The following is a 17722-nucleotide window of genomic DNA, read 5'->3' as shown; positions in this document are numbered from 1 at the left end:
GCAAAATGGAAATAAAAATGTTGACCTCACACTGTCATTGTGAAAATAACCTGAGATAACAATGGAAGGGTTGGGCAGGGGCCTGGTGCACAGCAAGAGATCAGCCACTGGCACTGCACTGGCATCCACTGCCCAAGCTCCAACCTCTCTCCCAAACTAGGTCACAAGACCATGGGGGATGAACCTTGGGAACTCAGATCCTACCTTTGGTTAGGGAGTGAATCCCAAGCTTTACTTGGGAGAAGTTTCCACTTCCAATTTCCCCTCGGATTCGGTAGAAGCCAATCCGTTTCCCCAGGGTAATCTCTCTCACCACCTTCTCATCCTGGGACATGTCCTGTGTCAGCTTCTCAAAGGGTGTCAGCTGTTGGGGCGGTCCCTCCTCATCCTCCTTGCTGCACTCTGTCAGACAGACACTTTCCACACTATCCCGCCGATCCCACCTGGCATAGTGGGGGTTCACCAGGCTGCCTCCATTCACATACACTGCAGTCATCGTCTAGGCTCACGTCTCCATCTCAGCAAAGAGGCACGGATCAGGGGCAGGTTGAGGTGGAGCAGAAGAGGCCTAGAGGGTGGGAGATGGGAGCTGAGGACTGCCAGAGCCCGGCGTCCTTGGGGGCTGGCCTGCAGAGGCTGGAGAAGGCTCTCCTTATGAACAACCCCAGGTTAGGGCTCCAGTCAGAGGAGGACCAAGGCCAACATGACAGCACAGTCTGCCCAGTCAAGCAAAAAGCTGCATTTCACACCTTGCCTCGTGTTGAACGTCCAGGCTTTTAACTGACCGTACCATCAGGCATGCAGCCACTTCCCTTATTAGACTCTAGGAACTTTCTGGATGGACATGGGGTCTGGTCGGGTCACAGGACAAAGGCTCCAGGCTGCTGTTTCCTTTGAGGGCCAGGGAATCCTCCCCTCTGGTGTGTAAAAGCCCCTTGTGGGCCTCCCAGTCTCTGCTGCTGACACTTATCTCTGACCTTCTTCATTCTGTGCTTCTCTTGCTGTCCAGTCACAGGGCCCCAGAGACCTAATAATCAGGACCCCAAGAAAGAAGAAGCTTGCAAACAGCCTTCTGGTCACGCAGGCAGCCTGAGAAGATTAAGTCTCTGCAATGTCACTCCAGCTGGCCTTTATTTAGATGAGCCTTCTGCAAAACTTGAGTTGTTTCAAAAACTTGGCAGGTGTTGGTTCATCCTAAGAACAAAGAAGAAGAAAATTACTAACCCATGATAAAGGACTGCACAGGATTTATAATGAATATTAAGCTACTCTGTAAGCATTCAACTAAAAGCATTATACAGTTAGGCCATGATTGACATCAGTGGTAGATGATTGATTACATATGATTTAGGAGTAAGAAAAATGCACACACACATACACACACACACCTCAATCTACATTTTATTTAATTAATTAATTTATTTCTATTTTTTCAATCTACATTTTAGAAAAGCCCTTATGGCCTGTAAATATTTCTTGCAAAACATATTTTCTATTTCTTGAAGTTTAGGAAAACATGCATATTGCCTTGAATTGTTTTAAAACCAGATTTAAAAAATAGTAATGTGATAGCAATATTAATGCTAAGATTCCTTACCAATACCAAACTCTGAAAAGCACTTATATTTATTCAAAATAATATGTTACATTTCCTTTATTACTTCATGTTCTTGTTCAACGTTTCTGACATGAGTTGCTTCTACTCTTTCTGTCATTCTATGACAAAGGCTAGTATTTCTTCTAGGCTTATTTTCTGGGTAATTCTGAATCAGGTGTCAGCCTCCAGGCTCAGCAGCTTGTTTTGAAGATATGGAAATGAAGGGTAAATAAATCTACAAGAGGCTTGGTGATAAGAATGTCTTAAGAAAGGCATTCTCTTAATTTTTTTTTTGCCTGGACCCTCTAGTTGGCAATAATCACTTCTTCTCTGAATCCCCACAGAACTTCATGCATTTTCTAAAATGTCTCATTTCCATGAAGATGGGAACAGGGTTGAATTCATCAGTAGGCCCACACTCCTATTCTCTCCCTTAGCATGTTGCTCAATTTTCTACATAAAGAAAGTGTTAACTAAATGTGCGTTGAACTTGACTTTTGGACTTGAATATTCCAATTGAAAAACCTTGAGGGAAGCGGACTTGGCCCAGTGGTTAGGGCATCCGTCTACCACGTGGGAAGTCCGCAGTTCAAATCCTGGGCCTCCTTGACCCGTGTGGAGCTGGCCCATGTGCAGTGCTGATGCGCGCAAGGAGTGCTGTGCCATGCAGGAGTGTCCCCTGCGTAGGGGAGCCCCACATGCAAGGAGTGCACCCCGTAAGGAGAGCTGCCCAACACGAAAGTGCAGCCTGCCTAAGAATGGTGCCACCCACAAGGAGAGCTGACATCAACAAGATGACACAACAAAAGGAAACACAGATTCCTGTGCCGCTGACAACAACAGAAGTGGATAAAGAAGAAGACACAGCAAATAGACAAAGAGAACAGATAACCTGGGTGGGGGTGGGGGGGAAGGGGAGAGAAATAAATCTTTAAAAAAAAAAAAAGAAAACATGAGAGATTATTTGAAAATGCAAATTTCCAATTCTACTTGATGGCCTCACATTATTGCAATTAAGTGAAGAGTTGCCTGTGTTGTTATGATGGTTAATTATACGGTTACCAAATACACATAAATAAGGAAAGGAAGCAGGAGGCTTCCAGCACCATTCCTATTTCTGGACAAGTGAGAGAAATCTGGAAGCTGGATAAAGGATAGAGGCTTAAAAGAGAACAGATATTAGTAACTAAACACTTCTTTAGGTTAGAATTTGATTGGAATGTTTTAAAGACATTCTTGAGATAAAAGATCCTTAATTAGATTGAGAGAAAATCTAAGTCACAGGTTTTTAATCTTTGGGGATTACAGATTCCTTTGTGATTCTAAAGAAACCTATGATCCTATCCCCAGGAGAAAAACATACAATTTATAGATTCCACAGACCCTCAAAATCCATCCCTGGACCTCAAGTTAAGAATCTCTGTGAAGGTTAAATGGCACTAGAGCTCCCTAGATTCCTGGCAGAAATAAATGACTCATTTTATGAGACACTAGAGGTAGGCTAGTGTTAATTATAATTCTGAAAGAAGTGTTAGTTTAACCTAAGCAAAAAGAGAATAGGGGTTTTAGACAGAATACAGTGCTTGATCACCTCATTTTATTTCTAACAGGCTCTTTGAGGAACTTCTTGGCTCTGTGTCCTTTCTGAGCCCTTCACAGGACCCCAGTCATGCCCTCTCAGAGTCTCTCACCACGTGTCCTTGTCAATGACCTACTGGTACCCCAACTACATGAACACCTTATGTGTGGGAACTTGCACTTTATTCTTCTACCTTCCCGAGCTCAGCTCTGTGCCTGGCTCTTTTGGCCATCTGATAAATGTTTATTGAAGAAGGCATGAACTACCTTACCAATTTATTGATGGTTACATTTAAGTGTGATTTAGTAGAGGTAAAAAAATTTTCAAACTGACAGTATCCCAACATTTACCTAAGTTATCTCAGAAAACTTATTTCATTCCACATTTCTAAGGCCATGTCTAATCTCTACCGGCTGTTAGGGTTCTTGGCCCCAGCCTTTTGTGCAGATGAAAGCTTAGTCCAAATTCCATCACCCAATGAGACCTGCTACAGAACTGCTCTCTGATCCTTGTCCCTTCCAAAGCATTAGATCAGCCCAAGAACTCAGGCCGTGGCATCACTCCATACCTGCTCTCTGAGACACTACCAAACCATGACTTGTTCTCAGCTCTCCTGGTTGCCCAACTCTCCTGATTTGGACTCTATCACTTAAAATCCATTCAGTTCCTGGGATTGACAATCAGGTTTTAGACTCACTACTCTGACTGAACTATATGATACTCCCAGAAATTCAACGTAGAGGGAGGAATCAGACAAAATTTGCCAAGTGCGGCCAGGATCTATCGTGGATTATATTCCCTGCACCCACAAATTAAATTTCTTGCACAATAACCCTGAACCTCAATGGCCAGGGAGACAGTTAATATGATTAGATCAGATAAAGAAGTTTTACAGTCTTGCAAATATTGCTGTGGGTTTATGTTGAGGATAACTTGCAACGTACTTGTTAGGCAGCTAACAGGCCAACTGGAAAAAAGTTGAACCCCTACCTCACTCCATGCCAAAATAAACTCCAAACAGATTACTTAATGAAATGTAAAATAGATGAAATCATAACATACTAGAAAAAACATTGAAAACTTTTTTATGACCTCAGAGTAAAGAAGGACATAAAGGAAAACATTAAATTCAACTGCATAAAAATTATAACTTTCTGTTTGCAAGAAGTATCATAAAATAAACCCCCAAAATCAAATGATAGATTGGTAGGGAAAACTTTACAACACATAAATAGACAAAGGGCTAGTTTTCTAAATAAGTAAAAAATTTTGACAAATTGTTAAGAAAAATACCAATAACCCCAAAGAAAAATTGTAAAGACCATGAGGAGACATTTTACAAAAAAGGAAATATAAATGGCTTTATAATATATAAAAAGATGCTCAACCTTGTGCACAACCAAGGGAATGCACTTAAAAAGGACACTGAAATTAGATTTTTCAAATATTAAATTTAGAAACTACAAAGCATTTGATAATGCCTTGGTGAGAGGGGTTTGAGAAACAGGCACCGTCATTCATTGTTATTGAACGTGTAAACTGGCACAGTTGCTTGGAGGACAATTTGGCTATCGCTATCAAATTACAAGTGCACATATTCTTTGATTTAGCAATTTCACTTCTAAAATTTATCTGGGGTTTGGAGCAAGAGATAGGTGTACTTTTCACTATTTACTCTTTTATATGATTCACATTTTTCCATGTGAATACATATTACCTTTATAAAAGAAAACACTTTAAAATGTGTAGTGTGTTGCCACCTACATAGTTGGCATGCAATAAATTTGCTTTACCTTTGGTTATACAGGGAAATTACCATTCTTGATTCTCTAGTATCTAATGGGTTGCTTCTAAACTCAAAATAAAATTAGGGACTTCTGGTTAAATACAATTACTCTTTTCATCTCCACTTCCTTCTAAAATCCCACAAAATGAGAGAATAGGAAGAAAAAGGTATAAACCCACAAGGGCAAAGAGTAAGAGAGGAAAGAACAGCAGATGAGAAGTGTTAACACGTTTTGAAAGAACATTATGAAAAAACAAAACAAAACAAAAAAAAACACGTTTTGAGGAGAGGGAAAGCAAACTGAGGAGTGGTGGACAGCATAGCAAAGATGGCATGCCTACATGAGGGCATGCCAATGAAATTCACCTTTCTGAACACTACAAAAACTTTAAACTATGAGAAACCAAGTACCTCAACGATTGGAGGGGTGAGGCAAGACCAAAAACATGGAGGTGTTTGAAAGTTGTGATAGTTAGGCTATTGTGTCAACTCGGCCAGGTAATTGTGCCCAGTTGTTCATTCAAGCAAGCACTGGGCTAACTGTAATACAAGGGCATTTATGGACTTTAGACACCATTAACTTTACTGCAGTGGTAAATCATAGAGAGCTGGTTATAATCACATCAATCAGGGAGATTGCCATCAGCAATGACTGACGCTTAACCCAATCAGTTTGATGCCTTAAAAAGGGAAGTGATTCCAGCATTGAGAATTTCCCAGCTCATCTTTCAACAGCCAGCATCTCTCAGAACTCATCAATAATCTTCATTGGACTTTCATCGGAGCTCCTGGTTGCAGCCTGCCTACAGAACCTGGACATGTGCAACCCATGGCTGTGTGAGAGACTCTGATAAATCTCTTACTATTGACAGATATCCCATGTTGATTCTGTGTCCCTAGAGAACCCTGACTAATACAGTTTGGTACTGGAAGTGGTTCTTGAGGAACAGAGTCTTAAATATGGGATGTTTGAGGTGGTTCTGTGAGTTTTTCAATTGTCTCTCTACCCGAATTGGGCTCAAAGGTACTGACGACTCCCTTTCCAACAACGAAGAGGCTGCTAACATTCCATGGTGCTAGGTGGAAATCAAGATACGCAAAATAGCATCACTGGATTCCCCTACTTCCACACTCATAAGAAGCAAGGATCTGGGTGAAAGTGTATTCAATACCTTAACAGAGTTTTGTGGAGTCAAACGGTATAATGATTTCGGATGGTTCCTCCTAGATACTCTGGATATTGTTACAAAAGAAAGAGATGTGTTAAGCCTTCAAATTTGAAACTGAAACACTGAATGGATGATGAGAAAGTTTCTATGTGTGCTCTGAAAGAAAATCTCGTCTCCTGTAGCCACAGGCTCAAAATACCTGAGAACCAAACTCAAACTCTCATTGTACAAGTAGCAAAATTACAAAGGAAACTAAAATCTCAACCCCGCAAGGTTTCTGCAGTTAAAGTGAAGGCATTGGAAAAGAGTTGAATCCGGAGAATTGGGATGGAGACATATGGGATGATGATGATATTGATGGAGACACTGGAACCCTGAAATCTGCTGAGACTTTGCCAGATAAGCCTGCCATGGCCTGCCCTGTGCAGACCACACCTGGACATACAGCTTTCAGCCTGCCCCAGGGAATCTGAAGCAACTTCCAGCCCTGAGGTGGGTACCAGCCAAACTGAAGCCTGCCCTGCCCAGCCTCCAGACTGCCCCAGGGAGTCTGGACCTCCTCCCAGCCCTGAGGCACATACCAGCCAAACTCTAGCATGCACTGCCAAGCCTCCAGTTTGCCTTGAGGAAACTGCCTTCCAACCCCTGCCAGAAGATACTAATCCTATCTCAACAGAAGAAAATGCAAGGGAATGCCCTGAGGTCAGTAGCTTGCAAGGCATTTCTAATCCTTTTCCTTACCCACCCCCACCACCTCTCTTGTCTTCAAGACCTATTACTAGACTAAAATCACAACAAGCCCCTAAAGGTGAAATACAAAGTGTGACCCATGGAGAAGTAAGGTATACTCAGAAAAAACTACATGAGTTTCCAACTTATATAGACAGAAATTGGGGGATATGTGTAGGAATGGATTCCAAGGGTATGGGATAATGGTGGAAGGAATATAAGGTCAGATCAGGCTGAATTTATTGATAAGGGCCCACTAAGCAGGAATTCTGGATTCAACGCTGTAGCTCGAGGGGTTAGAAAGGGCTCTAACAGTTTGTTTGGGTGGCTGATTGAAACATGAGTCAGGAAATGGTCTAGCATGTCTGAGGTTGAGATGCCCAATTTGCCCTGGTACACAGTAGAAGAGGAAATTCAAAGGTTAGGGAGATTGGAATGCTAGAATGGATTTACCATTTGAAAGCTGCCCACCCACCCCAGGAATGTCCAGAGGACACACCTTTAGCCAGGACTATGAGGAATAAATTTGTAAGACTAACTCCATCTTCCCTGAAGAGCGCTGTGGTTGCTCTTCTCTGTAGTACAGATATTACTGTAGGGAGGGGTGTGATGGAATTAGAATTCTTAAACATTATGGGGATGATTGGATGCCAGTCTAGTCTAAGTCAAGTATCTACAGTTACTTGCCAAAGTCAAGGTGGGCGTGTCTACTGCCATGAAAGGCAGACTCAAAAAAGCACTCAAAATAGTCTGAGTTGTGTAGAGTTATGGCATTGGCTAATACATCACCGGGCACCTAGCAGTGAAACAGATGGACAGTCTACTAAATTTCTTCGGGATCTGTATAAACAGAAGAATTCTAGGTCGAGTGAACAAAATCCTAACTCAAATGACAGACACAAAGAATCATGGCCCCTTAATCAATTCCCAGACTAAAGACAGTTTATAGACCCAGAGTCCCTTGAATGAGGAGGAGGCCAGGTCTCCTTGGGGAAAGATCCTGTCAAACTGTCCAAAATTTATATTGTTAATCTTCCTCCCACCTTTCCCCAAAGAGATCTACAGCCTTTTACCAGAGTAATTATGCACTAGGGAAAAGGAAATGATCAGACATTTCAGGTATTATTAGACACTGGCTCAGAAAGGACATTAATTCCAGGAGGCCCAAAACATCACTATGGTCCACCAGTCAGAGTAGGGGTTTATGGAGGTCAGGCAATTAATGGAGTTTTAGCTCAGGTCCATCTCACAGTTGGTCCAGTGGGTCCCCGGACCCATTCTGTGGTTATTTCCCCAGTTCCAGAATACATGATTGGAATAGACATACTCAGTAACTGGCAGAATCCCCACATTGGATCCCTGACTTGTGGGATGAGGGCTAATATGGTTGGAAAGGCCAAGTAGAAGCCACTGGAACTGCCCCTACCTAGCAAAATAGTAAACCAAAAGCAATACTGGATTCCTGGAAGGACTGCAGAAATTAGTGCCACCATCAAGGATTTGAAGGATGCAGGGGTGGTGATTCCCACCACATTCCCATTCAACTTTCCTATTTGACCTGTACAGAAAACAGATGGATCTTGGAGGATGACAACAGATTATCATAAACTTAACCAGGTGGTGACTCCAATTGCAGCTGCTGTCCCAGGTGTAGTATCATTGCTTGAGCATGTCCCCTGATATGTGGTATGCAGCCATTGATTTGGCAAATGCATTTTTCTCAATTGCTATTAGTAAGGACCACCACAAACTGTTTGTTTTCAGTTGGCAAGGCCAGCAGTATACATTCACTGTCCTGCCTCAGGGGTATATCAATTCTCCCACAAATATTGTCTGTAGGGATCTTGATCATCTCTCCCTCCCACAAGATATCACACTGGTCCAATATATTGATGATATCATGTTGAGAGGACCTAGTGAGCAAGAAGTAGCAAAGACTCTAGACTTATTAGTAAGGTATTTGTGTGAGAGAGGATGGGTGATAAATCCAACTGAAATACAAGGCCTTCCACCTCAGTAAAATTTCTAGGTGTCCCGGTATGGGGCATGTTGAGATATCCCCTATAAAGTGAATGATAAGGTGTTGCATCTGGCTCCTCCTATGACCAAAAAAGAGGCACAACACTTAGTTGGTCTCCTCGGATTTTGGAGAAAATACATTCCTCATTTGGGTGTGCTATTCCGGCCCATTTACTGGGTTACCAGAAAAGCTGCTAGTTTTGATTGAGGACCAGAACAAGAAGAGGCTCTGTGTCAGGTCTGCGCTCCTATGCAAGCTGCACTACCACTTTGGCCATATGATCCAGCAGATCCAATGGAGCTGGAAGTTTCAGAGGCAAATAGAGTTGCTGTCTGGAGCCTTTGGCAGGTCCCTATAGGAGAATCACAATGCAGACCCTTAAGATTTTGGAGCAAAGCCCTGCAATCCTCTGCAGATAACTACTCCTCTTTTAAGAAACAGCTTATAGCCTGCTACTGGGCCTTAGTGGAGACTGAACGCTTAACCATGGGTCATCAAGTTACCATGAGACCTGAGTTGCCTGTCATGAGCTGGGTACTGTCTGACCCACCAAACCATAAATTTGGGCATGCACAGCACCACTCTATAATAAAGTGGAAGTGGTATTTACGAGATAGGTCTCAAACAGGTCCTCAAGGCACGAGTAAGTTACATGACGAAGTAGCCCAAATGCCCATTGTCACCACCCCTGCCATGTTACCTTCTCTTTCCCAGCCCACAACTTTAGCCTCTTGGAGAGTCCCTTACAATCAGTTGACTGAGGAAGAGAAAACTCGGGCCTGGTTTACAGATGGTTCTGTATGATAAGCAGGTACCACCCGAAAGTGGACAGCGGCAACACTGCAGCCCATTTCTGGGACATCCCTGAAGGACAGTAGTGAGGGCAAATCCTCCAAGAGGGCAGAACTTCAAAAAGTGTACCTGGTTGTTTATTTTGCTTGAAAGAAGAAATGGCCAGAGGTATATTTGTACACTGATTCATGGGCTGTTGCCATTGGTTTGGCTGGATGTTCAGGGAATTGGAAGGAACATGATTGGAAAATTGGTGACAAAGAGATCTAGAGAAGAGGTATGTGGATAACCTTTTTGAGTGGGTAAAAAACATGAAAATTTTTGTGTCCCACATGAATGTTCACCAGAGGGTAACTTCAGCAGAGGAAGATTTTAATAATCAAGTGGATAAGATAACCCACTCTATGGCTAATGCTCAGCCTCTTTCCCCAGCCACTCCTGTCATTGACCAGTGGGCTCATGAACAAAGTGGCCATGGAGGTAGGGATGGAGTTTATGCATGGGCTCAGCAACATGGACTTCCCCTCACCAACGCTGACTTGGCTACAGCCACTGCTGAGTGCCCAATCTGCCAGCAGCAGAGACCCACCCTCAGCCCCTGATATGGCACAATTCCTTGAGGTGACCAGCCTGCTATTTGGTGGCAGGTTGACTACATTGGACCACTTCTACCACGGAAGGGGCAGTGATTTGTTTTAAGTGGAACAGACATATACTCTGGATATGGGTTTGCATTTCCTACATGCAATGCTTCTTCTAAAACTACCATCCGTGGACTTATCGAATGTCTTATCTACTGCCATGGCATTCCACACAGCATTGCTTCTGATCAAGGAACCCATTTCACAGCAAATGATGTGTAGGAATGGGCACTTGCCCATGGAATTCACTGGTCTTACCATGTTCCCCATCAGCCTGAAGCAGCTGGATTAATAGAATGGTGGAATGGCCTTTTGAAGACTCAATTACAGTGCCAACTAAGTGGCAATACCTTGCAGGGCTAGGGCAGTGTTCTCCAGGAGGCCATGTATACTTTAAATCAGCGTCCCCTCTATGGTGCTGTTTCTCCCATAACCAGGATCCATGGGTCCAGGAATCAAGGGGTGGAAATGGGAGTGGCATCACTCACTATTACCCCTAGTGACCCACTAGGAAAATTTTTGCTTCCTGTCCCTGCAACCTCAAACTCTGCTGATCTACAGGTTTTAGTCCCAAAAGGAGGAGTGCTCTCACCAGGGAACACAACAATGATTCCATTGAACTGGAAGTTAAAACTGCCACCTGGCCCCTTTGGGCTCATTTTACCTCTGAATCAACAGTCAAAGAAGGGAATTACTGTACTGGCTGGGGTGATTGATCCTGACTACCAAGGGGAAAAAGACTGCATCTGCATAATGGGGGGTAAAGAAGAGTTTGCCTGGGATACAGGAGATCCTCTAGGGCATCTCCTAGTACTGCCATGTCCTATGATTAAAGTCAATGGAAAATTGCAACAACCCAATCCAAGTAGGACTAACAGTGGCCCAGAACCTTCAGGAATGAAAGTTTGGGTCACCCCACTAAGCAAAGAACTATAGCCAGCTGAAGTGCTTCCTGAGGATAATGGAACCAGGGAATGGGTAGTAGAAGAAGGTAGTGATAAATATGAACTTCAACCACGTGACCAGTTACAGAAATGAGAACTGTTAATGGTCATGAATCTTTCTTCCTTGTTTCATTATCATGATAATTGTATATGTACACAAAACAAATTTCTTTGTCTTCTTCCCTAAGCTTTCCCCTTATCATATAACAAGTTGTATCCATTTCATGTCATAATATTTGAGGATGTCAAGTTTGAAAGTGAATATTACCCAAGAACTTGCACCCTATGCTGTATGGAACTAATGCATTTCCGGTTATATGCAGGAAAGTTGAACATTGTTAGGCGGAAATATATATATATGTATGTCTGTTATTGTTTTTACTTAAAGACTAAATATGGTTTAAGCTAATGTATATGGTTGCCGAGTTGACAAGGGGTGAACTGTGATGGTTAGGCTATTGTGTCAACTCGGCCAGGTAATTGTGCCCAGTTGTTCATTCAAGCAAGCACTGGGCTAACTGTAATACAAGGGCATTTATGGACTTTAGTCATCATTGACTTTACTGCAGTGGTAAATCATAGATAGCTGGTTATAATTACATCAATCAGGGAGATTGCCATCAGCAATGAGTGACACATAACCCAATCAGTTCAGTGCCTTAAAAGGGGAAGTGATTCCAGCATTAAGAGAGAATTTCCCAGCTCATCTTTGGACAGCCAACGCCTCCCAGAACTTGTCAGGAACCTTCACTGGGCTTTCATCGGAGCCCCTGGTTGCAGCCTGCCAGTAGAACCTGGACTTGTGCATCCCCATGGCTGTATGAGAGACTCTGATAAATCTCTTACGATGGACAGATATTCCTTATTGATTCTGTTTCTCTAGAGAACCCTGACTAATATAAAATTGGTACAGAAAGAGCTCCAGACTTTTCCCTCCACAAAGCCACATGGTTACTTTTGCTGTCCCCCACCCCAGCCCATTTCAGGGGCACTTGGCACAGGAGTGGGCATAGGTAAAACTCTGAATTATGGAATCTCTGGTTCCCTTCGCCCTACATTTTGAACTTCCAGAATGGAGGGAAACAAACATATAACTCTTCAGGCAGAGGATTCTTCTTTTGGATAAATAGTCCAAGAGAAAAGACCTCCTGAAACTTATATTTGGAGGTTCTCCAACAAAAACAAAAAAAGCTGCGTGATCACCTATGGTGCACTCATCCAGGTGACAGCTTCTAGCACATGCAGAGAGCTCCCGATCAAATTTTAGGGCTCTCCTCTTCAAAGTGGATGGATAACCAAGAAGCACCAGGTACCTGAGAAAAAGCTCCAAACTGAAGAAAAAAACCAACCTAGCCAAAACAGTAACAACCAAAAGGAACTTGAAAGAAACAGAAAGTAATGCAGGAAGCAGAAGATAAAAGATAAGATGTTGCATGCATCCAGAAAACCAGAATAAAGTCGGGGGTGGGGGGGGGGGGGAGAACAACTCAGAGAACAAGAAATAGCTCTCTTGGAAATTAAATTAAAGAGTTCAAGTAAAGAGTTATTTTTAAATCTAGAAGTAGAACAAAAAGACACAGTGATAAATAATAGAGAATAAAAAATAAGACCAGGTAATCAATTCTAAAAGATCAAGATCTAATTATTAAAATTTCCCAGTTACATTTTTAGAGTCCCAATAAAGTAAAACACCTAATTTCTATTATACTTGAATTGCCAGTACAATCTCAAAATTATAAAAATCATAATGAATGAAGAGAAACCCTATATTCTCATATATTCTAGCAGAATAAAAAAGTAGACGATAAATCCTATTTGTTTGTGTCTGTGGATGCATGAATGTTCATTTTTATTTTGCAGAGTGTTTTTTTTTTCCTAAAGATGTTTCTTAGCTGTCTGGAAATAGAAATTCTGATTACAGGTTATGAGATGACTAAAAATAGTATATATTTTGATTACTTTCTAGTGTTGTCCCAAATCATCAAGCTATCTCATGTTGAAAAAAAACAAATAATGGAAATTATCACATAACTAATTGCAGATGAGATGCACTCCCCGCCCCCGCCCCCTCCCCCCGCCATTTTCTCAGATGCACAGTTTTTGGTTTTGTTTTAGTTTTTTGCTCTTTGTTGTTTTGATTCCAACCAATAGTTATGAGCATTAATAAGACTTTAGAAATCCAACAAATAAAAAATATGGAGTTACATCATTGTATATCAAAGCCCTGGAGGAGGCGCAATGGTCCTTAATTATTAGCTTGCTGTTGCTGCATGGCAATGCTTTAAATAAGATTAAAGAAAACAGAGCTCATTTGGTACTTTGTGTCCTTGACTTGCAACCCACTCTGAAAATAATATCAAAGAAAACCATCTCCCCTTTGTTCCCTTTGTCTGAATTTAAATTACAAAACTTCCAGGCAAGGCTCTCAGACAACTTCTTCACAGGTTGGCAGGCCCAGCGCCCATCAGTTTGCTTGAGGGAAAGCTGGTTTTTTTTCTTTGTGTGGCAACAAGATGCAATGCTGGCCAAACCTTGAGAACTGTAATCTGCCTCTGGCATGGCATACCTCTGGGGAACTCATTGCAGACAGTGGGGAAACTCTGAAGCAAATGGAAAATCAGTGTGATGAACAGCCGTGCTACTCATACTCAGCACTGCTCCCCACATCTTGCCCCACTTTCTCTCACAGGCTACTTTTCCCAGCTGCTGGGCCCAAGTCTCGCCCTCCACCCATGTATTCATATACTCACCATATCTGGCAGTCTGTCCCTACTGTGTCCTACGGCACCTCAGTTTCCCTGGGCATCAGGGTCACAGACTCTCATGGCTACCAGGGCTGTGCTGGTGTCAATATCGGTGAAGAGGGCCCACTTCAAGGCCCATTCCCAGCTGGACGAGCTGCTTGCTCTCAGCTCCAGCTAGTGGAGACGGGCCACAGGTATAGTTTTGCCAGGCCTTGTATTCATTCTCATGGGGTATATCTTTCTGTCACTGGCATTTTTCTTATCACTCTGACCTCACAGTTAGACACAGTTATAAAATAGCCAGTTTAATGTCGAGTAAATATCTGCAAGAATTTATGGTCTACCAGGAAGATTACGGAAACACTTCAGTATAGAATGAAACAAAAAATTAGACTGGTCGAGTTTAATCCACAAATACAGCAGACTGGGTGAGGGCTGCCCACATCTGTGGGGTCTGGGATGATATAATAATTTTCTTAGTGGTTAAATATCTTTTAACCTTGGGGAGATATAGAGTTAAAAACAGAAATGTTTAAAAGTATTAATTGTTTTGATAAGTCTGTGCAAAATGGGCATTTTATATACTTTTAATGTGGAAAAAATTTGGCAATAAAATAATGAGGGACTTCCGGCAAGATGGTGGCTGAGTGAGCTTGCCTTGCCGTCTCTCCTGGGAAGAGGCAGCTGGGCACCGCTGGAGGTTCTCCGGGACCAGGCTTTTTCAGGATTTTTTCAGGGCAGGAAGTGTCTGGACATCGATTTGGTGGGAAGGTAACGGAAAGGACTGGTCTATAAGATACAAATTGGGACTTTTCAGGAGGGGGAGGCAAGATGGCGGCTGAGTGAACTTCCCGGTTACTAGCTCCTGGGGGGAATTGGTTGGGAGGCGTCGGAGACTCTTTGGGACTGGCTGTTTCGGGATTTTTCCTGGTCCGGAGGTGTCTGGACATCGATTTGGAGGGAAGGTAACAGAGAGGATCCATCTGTGAAATATACACGGAGATCCCAGCTATGTGTGGAGGATTCCCTCCTTGGGTAGGCGGAGCCGAGGCAGCTAGCACCGCGCGGAGCCCCGGCGGGCGGCGGCCAGGGTAGCCGATTCCGGCCGAGCCCGGCTGAGCCGCGGCGGGCGGGGGGGCGGAGCCCGGCTGAGCTCGGCCGAGCCCAGCCGCGCCACGCCGGTGGCGAGCGGGAGAGCCGCGCCGCGCCGCGAGCGGGAGAGCCGAGCCGCGCTGCGCCGCGCCGGGCGGCGGGCGGGAAAGCCGGGCCCGGCCGAGCCCAGCCGAGCCCAGCCGAGCCGCGGCGGGCGGCGGGCGGGGGACCGGAGCCCAGCTGAGCCCAGCCGAGCCTGGCAGCGGGGTTTCTGTTCTTTGGTTTTTTTTTATTTTTTATTTTTTTTTGTTGTTGTTGTTCTTGTTGTTCTTTTTTTTTTTTTTCAATCCTCTCTTTCTTGTCCCCAATATTCTTCTTATACTATTTTACCTTAACAATACAATAGGTCCTACAGGAAATACCTCACATTTGCTGGGTTTCCTCACCCTCCACTGCCTCATTTCTCTGTGAATAGATTTAGCCAATCTACACTATCCCCTTTCCCCTACAACTTGATATCCTCCACCATCTGCTATCTCTCCTATACTCCATCTCCCTTTCTTTGATCCACAAAGTGTCTAACTCTTAATCTCTAATACCTTTGTTTAGTTTTCCATCTGGTATTCGTCCCTGAAACTATTACCTTTCTTTTCTCTTTCCCTCTCTCACGAAAACAATAGCCTCTTAGTACGTACCACATTCCTCCCATATTCAGTCGTCTACCTCATTATAGGTACTTTCCTACTACTATAACTCTACACAATTTACATGATCTAACCTCCATCCTCCCAGAACTCATATTGTTGCTTTGTAAACATATATCACCAATACTACTTCACACTTTTTCCTTCCTTACACAATTGACTTTCCCCAGCACTAATACTTTCCTTTAAAGTGAGCTTAACTAGCAATAAGAAATTGGAATAAGAAGAACAAAGTGACAAAGAGAAGATATAACACTTACGCAAAAACAACAGCTAATTAATCTCCAAGACTAGACAAAGAAGCTAAGGAACTGATTAAACCCGTCAAGAAAAAATGTTGACAAGACAGCAACAAAAATCTATAAACCAAACCAGTAATCAGGAAAACATGGCTGAATCCAATCAACAAACTGAAAATCAGGAAGGGGGGCAGGACTTCGCACAAGCAATGAAAGATCTCAGAACATTTATCACCGACAAATTTGATGAAGTAATGAAAGAGGTTAACAGCGTGAAGACAACACTCGGAGGGGAAATTGCAGACATGCGCAAAAAAATAACAGATATGATGGAAATGAACACCACAATTCAAGAAATCAAAAATACACTTGCAGCAAATATCAGCAGACTAGAAGAGGCAGAGCAGAGAATTAGTGATGTGGAAGACAGTGCATTGGAAATCAAACAGATAGTAGAAGTGGTCAATAAAAAGATAGAAAAAATCCAGATAGGACTTAGGGACCTGAATGATAACGCAAAACGCTCAAACATACGTATTATAGGCATTCCAGAAGGAGAAGAGAAGGGAAAGGGGTCAGAAGGAGTGTTGCAGGAAATAATGAATGAAAACTTCCCAAATCTACTGAAAGAGACAGATGTACATATCCAAGAAGCACAGCGCACTCCACTGGTCATAAACCCCAACAGGCCCACCCCAAGACATATACTTGTCAAATTATCCAATGCTCAAGACAAAGAAAAAATTCTAAAAGCAGCAAGAGAAAAGAAAACCATCACATACAAGGGAAACTCCATAAGATTAAGTGCTGATTTCTCATCTGAAACGATGGAGGCAAGAAGGCAGTGGTATGATATAGTCAAGGTACTAAAGGAAAAAAATTTCCAACCAAGAATACTCTATCCAGCTAAACTAGCATTCAAAAATGATGGAGAGTTCAAAATATTCACAGATAAACAGAAACTGAAAGAGTATATCAACAAGAAACCTCCCCTTCAAGAAATTCTTAAGGGAATTCTGCAGGAAGAAAGGAAAAAACAGGACAGTCAGAGATGGAGGAGAGTGTAAAAGCAACAAGAAAGACAAAAATAGAAGGGGAAAATAAAATAATACAAACAAAATATAACAAACACAAATCCAACCAAAATATGGCTACCATAAATAACTCTCTAAACGTAATAACACTGAATGTCAATGGATTAAACTCACCTATCAAAAGATTCAGACTGGGACACTGGATAAGGAAATACGACCCATCTATATGCTGCCTACAAGAGACACATCTTAGACCCAGAGACTCATGGAGGTTGAAAGTGAATGCCTGGAAAACAATCATACAAGCAAACAACAACCAAAAAAAGGCAGGAGTAGCTATATTAATATCAGACAAAATAGACTTTAAATGCGAAACAATTGTGAGAGACAAAGAAGGATACTATATTTTAGTGAAAGGGACAATTTGTCAAGAAGATCGAACAATCATAAATATTTATGCTCCTAACAAGGGCGCCTCTAAATATGTGAGGCAAACGCTGGAAAAACTAAGTGAAAGAATAGATGCATCTACAATTATAGTGGGGGATTTTAATACACCACTATCAACTCTGGACAGAACATCTCAAAAGAGAATCACTAAAGAAACAAAACATTTGAACAGTATATTAGAAGAGCTGGATCTAATAGACAT

General features: G+C 42.6%; 1 protein-coding gene across 2 annotated transcripts in view; it reads right to left on the bottom strand.

The window, feature by feature from the left end:
- The window catches only part of NIM1K (NIM1 serine/threonine protein kinase), a 97926-nt gene that overhangs the window by 22372 nt on the left and 57832 nt on the right, over positions 1–17722 (bottom strand). For both annotated transcript variants that reach the window (XM_012530766.4, XM_004472895.4), the window contains exon 2: positions 205–1194. In XM_012530766.4, the coding sequence (XP_012386220.1) occupies positions 205–496 (292 nt within the window). In that variant the 5' untranslated portion in view covers positions 497–1194. The remainder of the gene's footprint in view (positions 1–204; positions 1195–17722) is intronic.

Source organism: Dasypus novemcinctus, chromosome 2, assembly GCF_030445035.2.
Source record: "Dasypus novemcinctus isolate mDasNov1 chromosome 2, mDasNov1.1.hap2, whole genome shotgun sequence".
Classification (NCBI taxonomy): Eukaryota; Metazoa; Chordata; class Mammalia; order Cingulata; family Dasypodidae; genus Dasypus; species Dasypus novemcinctus.
This window is presented reverse-complemented; position numbering and strand designations above follow the sequence as displayed.